The 7,469-nt window shown below is 48.9% G+C and overlaps 1 protein-coding gene across 2 annotated transcripts in view; it reads left to right on the forward strand.

The window, feature by feature from the left end:
- The first annotated feature begins 2,026 nt into the window (after nt 1-2,026).
- Nucleotides 2,027-7,469, forward strand: part of ppl (periplakin) — an 85,604-nt gene continuing 80,161 nt past the window's right edge. For both annotated transcript variants that reach the window (XM_080206962.1, XM_080206963.1), the window contains exon 1: nt 2,027-2,252. In XM_080206962.1, coding sequence (XP_080063088.1) covers nt 2,209-2,252 — 44 coding nt within the window. In that variant the 5' untranslated portion in view covers nt 2,027-2,208. The remainder of the gene's footprint in view (nt 2,253-7,469) is intronic.

Here is a 7,469-nt window from a genome sequence, read left to right on the forward strand (position 1 = left end):
ATATGTGGAGTCTTCACATTCGTAGAACATTACAGTGCAGTACAGGCCCTTCGGCCCTCAATGTTGTGCCGACCAGTGGAGCCAATCTAATGACCCTCCAACCTAAACCATTCCAATTCTCCCCGTGCCTGCGTGGGTTTCCTCCGGGTGCTCCGGTTTCCCCCCACAGCCCGAAAGGTTAGGTTGATTGGCCATGATAAATTGACGGTGAGTGTCAGGGGGATTGACGGGGTAAATATGTGGGGTTATGGGAATAGGAGGGTAGGATTATGAGGAGAGGTTGAGGGAGCTGGGGCTTTTCTCTTTGGAGTGGAGGAGGACGAGAGGCGACTCGGTCTCCTTGGTCTGTCTACCGTAGGCTTGTCTAAAAGTGTGTGCATGTTCCAAGTGAGCGGTGTCACCTTGGGTTTTATTTTGTGTGTTCGAGCGCAAGACGGGATCCCCACCAGCCTCAGTAAACTGGCCAGGGCGTAGTGAAGCAGGTAATGTTTAGGGCTCCTTTTTCAGCCCCCTCCTCATTCTATGGAGGTGAGCCGTGCGTTCCTGAAGAGCACTGCGCAGTCGCCCAGGTGGACGCCCATTAGACGTGAGCTACCTGCGTGCAGGTCCGTGACTACAGCTCCCAGTGTATCCACACCTACTGCACCATCGCTCACCCATCGCTACAGGACTTCAAGGGTTGAGCAGGACATGGGTTGAAGGTGATGATGGTGTCGAGACTAGCACTTGATTTGGATTAAAGTGAGGGAGAGTTGGGCAGCGTCAGCCTCGCTGTCTGTTCCCAACTCCCATCTAGATCCAGTGTCAAGACAAGAGTCAAGATGGCTGGGCCATTGAACCTTCCATTGGTCTCTTCCACTCAATCCTACAGAGTCTGTCTTCACCTGCTGGGATAGACATCTCCCTATCTCACTGAGGGTTGAGACCCGTCGGCTACCCTCACCTGGTTTAGCCGGCTTGTCAAGGCCGTTGCCCGGGGTGTCGTACGCAAACAGCTACGGGGGGGGGCCACAGGTGAGAGCTGAGTGCCGGGTGGGGACAAAGGATGGACAAACCGCCCTGAAAGGACGTGACGCGTTCCCCCACCAGAGGTATTACCCTTCCCTGACACCCCAGACCCTCTAACCTTAGCCTGTCAGGACACTAAGGGGCAATTTAGCACGGCCAATCAACCTAACCCACACATGGGGAGGAAACCAGAGCACCCGGAGGAAACCCACGCAGACACGGGGAGAATGCGCAAACTCCACACAGACAGTAACCCAAACTGGAAATCGAACCCGGGTCCCTGGCGCTGTGAGGCTGTGATGTGGAGATGCCAGTGTTGGACTTGGGTGGGTACAGTAAGTAGTCTCACAACACCAGATTAAAGTCCAACAGGTTCATCTGGCAGCACTAGATTCCGGAGCCTCTAACTCACCTGATGAAGGAGCTTGAGCTGCCAAATAAGCCTGTTGGACTTTAACTTGGTGCTTTGAGGCAGCAGTGCTAATCACTGTGCCACCGTGCCAACTTATCACGCTATTGAGTTGGATGGTCAGTCATGATCGTAATGAATGGTGAAGCAGACTCGAAGGGCCAAATGGCTTTTTCCTATTTTCTATGAGGATTAAAATGAGAAATTCACTCCCATCTGTGCTTTAACTGGGAGACCCCTCATTTTGGAACTGTGCCCCCTAGATGCAGATTCCTCCATGAGGAAGATGAGTTACGTCAAATATTTAAAGCCAGGCTATCTTCTTGTCTCAAAGTGCATTCTCCAGAGTGTTTGGGGCTGGGCTTACCTGAGGAATGAGGAACTGCTTCTCCCCGTCACACAAGCTGGGAGGGGCTAAACCTCCAATAGGGAGCACTCACCTCACCAAGCAGAGCAAGGCTGCCAATCAAAGCCAGTCGCTGGGCAACCATGGGAGATTGGCCAAGGGGCTAACCAATGGGCAAGCAAGGAGGCGGCAGGAGCTGACCAATGGGGCAAAGGGATGGGCGGGCTCTGGGTCTTCAGCTCCTATCAGTCACCACAGGAGCTCACAGGTAAAGTGTCGAGAGTAGAGGACAGGTGAGCACCCCAGCTCTCTCTTTCTTAACACACCGTCTGCAGAGAAAAGCAGAGTTCTCCCTCTGTGCCAACCTTTGCCATCGCAGTGACTGTGAAGATAAGGATTTATCATCATCGCTTCCCTCTGAACGCAGCACTCGGGGGCAGCCAAGATGTTCAAAAAGAAATCCAAGAATGTAACACCCCCCAAAACCAAGTAAGTGCTAAACCTATTTATTTGTGCATTCTCAACGTTACTTATTGTTAAGCGTGCATTCGTTATCTGATGTTTTCCAAGCCTTTCTGTCCGGTTTTAAAGTTCAATAAGGTTCTATTTCGTTCCCCCCACAAAACTTTAAAAATACCTTTGAACCGCCTGTGGCTCTCCTAATTAAAAACTGCTTTCAAAACACCCTTCAAACTCAACAAGGGAGGGTGTGGCCACACAGGCAAAATTAAGAAGTCTGATTAAAGCAAGAATGGGCAACGTGAATGATTGCGATGCTGAGATCTAAAGTCTATTAACATTGCCCTAACTTGCTTCAACCTCCAGGTTGGAGGGCTTATTGTCTTAAGTAGGAATATTGAGTCTATCTGTGCGCTGCCCCAGTCAGTTATACAGAACAACGGTTCGCCCATTTACAGATTGTTCAGAGCAGTAAGAAGTCTGGCAACACCAGGTTAAAGACCAACAGGTTTACTTGGTAGCACCAGCTTTTGGAGCACTGCCCCTTCATCGGGTGAGTTGACCGGGGTGATGCCCCATCCTTGCCCATCTGATGAAGGAGCGGCGCTCCGAAAGCTCGTGTTACCAAATAAACCCGTTGGACTTTAACCTGGTGTTGTGAGACTTCTTACTGTGCCCACCCCAGCCCAACACCGGCAACCCCACATCATGTTCAGAGCAGAGCCATTAAATCCCTACCGGAGGCCATTTGGCCCATCGGGTCTGTACCGCCCACAGTCCCACCCAGGCTCCACTCCCCGTAAACCTCGTTAATCCCCCTGACAGGGTCAACTTCAGCGTGGCCAACCCACCAAACCCGCACATCTTTGGACTGTGGGAGGAAACCGGAGCGCCCGGAGGAAACCCACGCAGACACGGGGAGAATGTGCAAACTCCTTGCGGTGTCCCACACCGGGAATCAAACCCGAGTCCCTGGCACTGTGAGGCAGCACTGCTAATCACTGCGCATCGAAACATTAACCCTGCTTCTCTCTCCAGAGACCTGCTGAGTTTTTAGTCCAGCATTTTCTGTTTTTATTTCAGATTTCTAGCGGTATAAAAAATTTATTACAGACTGATTTTATTTGCTTATTTTACCCGATATTGCTAATGACACCAAAAAAAGACTTATAATTAACTTATAATAATTTATACTTATTATAAGTATAAATACTTATATTTATAATAAGTATTGCAGGATCTTTACTTGAAGTTTATTTATTAGTGTCATAAGCAGGCTTACATTAACACTGCAAAGAAGTTAATCCCCTTGTCGCCACACTCTGGCACCTGTTCAGGTGAGGGAGAATTTAGCATTCTAATCCACCTCACCTCTCGCACTGTACCTGATTGCAGAGAGATGGGTGAGGTTCAGCCCCGGTCAATGTGTAACAAGTGACTAATTCTCAACAAGTGCACCGATGATTCATAGAGAACAAAGAAAATTACAGCACAGGAACAGGCCATTCGGCCCTCCAAGCCTGCACCGCCCATGCTGCCCCACTGAACTAAAACCCCCTACCCTTCCCGGGACCATATCCCTCTATTCCCATCCTATTCATGTATTTGTCAGGACACCCCTTAAAAAGTCACTACCGTATCCGCTTCCACCACCTCTCCCGGCAACGAGTTCCAGGCACCCACCACCCTCTGTGTAAAAAAAAAACTTGCCCCGTACATCTCCTTTAAGCCTTGCCCCTCGCACCTTAAACCTACACCCGCCAGAGTAACTGACTCTTCCACTCTGGGGAGAAAGCTTCCAACTATCCACTCCGACCCTCGTAATCTTATAGACCCCAACAGGTCTCCCCTCAACCTCCAGTGAGAACAAACCAAGTTTCTCCAACCTCTGCTCATAGTTAATGTCCTCCATACCAGGCAACATTTCTGGACCCTCTCCAAAGCCTCCACATCCTTCTGGTAGTGTGGCGACCAGAATTGAACACTATATTCCAAGTGCGGCCTAACTGACATGCTATAAGACTGCAACATGACTTGCCAATTTTTAACCTCAGTACCCCTGAGTTTTTAAACTCAGAGCTGATAAAGGCAAGCATGCCGTATGCCTTCATAGAAGTAGAAACTCTATAGTGCAGAAAGAGGCCATTTGGCCCATTGAGTCTGCGCTGACCACAATCCCACTCAGGCCCTACCCCCATATCCACCTGCTAATCCCTCTAACCTATGCATCTCAGGACTCTAAGGGGCAATTTTTAGCATGGCCAATCCACCTAACCCACACATCTTTGGACTGTGGTGGGAAACCAGAGGAAACCCATGCAGACACGGGGAGAATGTGCAAACTCCACGTAGACAGTGCCCCAAACCAGGAATCGAACCCAGGTCCCTGGAGCTGTGAAGCAGCAGTGCTAACCCACTGTGCCACCGTTCTCTTTCTCCTCCTGCGTTGCGACTTTCAGTGACCTGTACACCCAGATCCCTCTGCCTATCAATACTCTTAAGGGTTATGCCATTTACTGTATATTTCCTCAACAAATAATTCTCCACAAATTCGGAATGAATGCAAGGAGGAGAAACTTTCCTACTTAGGGGGTTGTTGGGATCTGGAATGCGCTGCCTGGGAGAGTGGTGGGGGTGGATTCATTGGAGATTTCAAAAGAGCACTGGGTACATATTAGAAAGTGATGAATTTGGAAGGATGAGGAGATAGGGCTGAGTCATTCTGTCAGAGGCTGGTACAGTCTAAAAACAGTGAGGTTACGCTGTATAAGGTGCTGGTGAGGCCATGCCTGGAGTACTGTGTACAGTTTTGGTCTCCTTACTTGAGAAAGGATATACTGGCACTGGAGGGGGTGCAGAGGAGAGTCACTAGATTGATTCCAGAGTTGAGAGGGTTGGCTTCTGAGGAGAGATTGGGACTAAACTCATTGGAATTCAGAAGAATGAGGGGAGATCTTATATAAGATAATGAAGGGAATAGATAAGATAGAAGCAGGGAAGCTGTTTCCACTGGCAGGTGAAACTGGAATGAAGGGGCCTCAAAATAAGGGGGAGCAGATTTAGGACTGAGTTGAGGAGGAACTTCTTCACACAAAGGGTTGTGACTCTGTGGAATTCCCTGCCCAGTTGAGGCTCCCTCATAGAATGTTTTTAGGGCAAAAATAGATAAATTTTTGACCAGTAAAGGAATTAAGGGTTACGGTGAGTGGGCGGGTAAGTGGAACTGAGTCCACGAAAAGATCAGCATTGAATGACGGGGCAGGCTCGAGAGGCCAGATGGCCTACTCCTGCTCCTAGTTCTTATGTAATCTCTGACGCTATTATCTGATTAGAGAATAAATTCTAACCTCTATCTCCGTGGCCACTCAGTGATCTGATTCCACGTTTTGTAAAAGAGAAGGGTATCCCCTTTCCGTTCTGCAGATACAGGAGTTGTGATGTAGAGATGCCGGCCTTGAACTGGTCTTCAACTCTGGGAACCCAGATACTGGTGCTACCTGAGTGTACCCTGTTGCTGAGGTTCTCTACTCCTATTAATGTGCTGCTGTTTTGCTGAAACAAATACAGCTTCCACGCGGGGTCCAGATCAGGCGTCGGGCCAAAAGTAGGCCACTCAGCCCATCGAGTCTGCTCCTCAGTTCATTGAGCTCATGATGTGATAGTCCTCAATTCCACTTTCCTGCCTTATCCCCTCTCAGCTTTGCATATAGAATCATGGAACCCTGACAGCACAGAAGGAGGCCATTCGGCCCATCGAGTCTGCACCAATCGAGCATCCCACCCAGGCCCCGTCCCCATAATCCTACACATTTCCCTGCACCGACAACCATCTCACTCAAGCCCTATCCCTGTAACCCCATGTATTTACCCTGCTAATCCCCCTGGCGCCAAGGGGCAACTTGGCACGGCCAATCCACCTAACCCGCACGTCTTTGGAGTGTGGGAGGAAACCGGAGGAAAGACCCGGGGGGGGGGGGGGGGGGATGTGCAAACTCCACGCAGACAGTGACCCAAGGCCGGAATCGAACCCGGGTCCCTGGCACCGTGAGGCAGCAGTGCTAACCACAGCGCCACCCTTAACATAATTGATGACCCTGCCTCTACATCTCTCGAGGGTAAAGAATGTCACTACCCTCCGAGAGAAGAAATTCCTCCTCGTTTCTGTCTTAAAGGGGCCACCCCCCCCCTTGCGCTGAGATCACTCCCTCTTGCCCTGAAGTCTCCCACAAGAGGGGAATGATCTGGGAACAAGAATGAAATGTAAAAGATGCGCCAGTGGGAAGCGGTTGAGATGGGCATGTGCTGATTAACCTCGGCTTTTCACAAACAGTTGTGTTTTTACAAAATGGGGACAAAAATACAAGTGCCCGATATCTGAAACTTAAAAACAAGATGCTGGAAATGAATCTCTCTGTATCCAAAGGAAAGTTAAAGTGTATTTATTAGGCTTACGTGCACACTGCAATGAAGTTACTGTGAAAACCCCCCATGGAGGTTAATGCTTTGGGTGGGGCATCACATCAGAACTCGAGTGAACTACCTCAGTTAAATGTTGCCGAACTCAGTGAGCGCTTCCCACTGCGTTCTGTTTGTATATCAATGTTTCACCAGGAATTCTGCAGCTTAGAGGTTGAAAGGGAGCAGTTCTTGGTAGCGTAAGTATTGGCTGTTTTATTGTTCAGAAGCGATCTCGCTGCTCTACACCTATTCCGAAATGTCAAATACTTGCAGTATCGTGGCCCCACTTGGGAATGAAACTCTCACTGATGTGGGAGGTTACCTTGGCATGAGGTTAGAGCAATTCATACATTCCTGGATTAATTTAAAGGGCGAATGTATCAAACACTAAAAAACCTGTGACTATCTTCAGAAAGGGTATTCATCTTTGAACTTAAGTACTTTGATATATCATTAAAACTGCCACATAAAGGCCAGTTGATTTTGATTTATTAATGTCACATGTATATCAGTGAAAAGTATTGTACGTACGGTATGCTTTGTCTGTATAGCGCGCAAGAAACAATACTTTTTCTTGTGCGCTATGCAGATGAGACGTAGAGGAGGTGCAGAATGTAGTGTGAAAACACGGAGTGGGTGTAAAAGAGAGAAGTAGACAGATCGCAAGCGGTCACCCATCCCCTCCAGCGCCATTTTGAATATTAACAAGTTGTTGTTGTCCAAAAGAGGTAAATGGGAAGGTGCGCAACATGGAGGTATTACGGATAGATCCATTCGCCGGAGTTTTAC

Source organism: Carcharhinus amblyrhynchos, chromosome 18, assembly GCF_965287045.1.
Source record: "Carcharhinus amblyrhynchos chromosome 18, sCarAmb.v2.hapA, whole genome shotgun sequence".
Taxonomy (NCBI): Eukaryota; Metazoa; Chordata; class Chondrichthyes; order Carcharhiniformes; family Carcharhinidae; genus Carcharhinus; species Carcharhinus amblyrhynchos.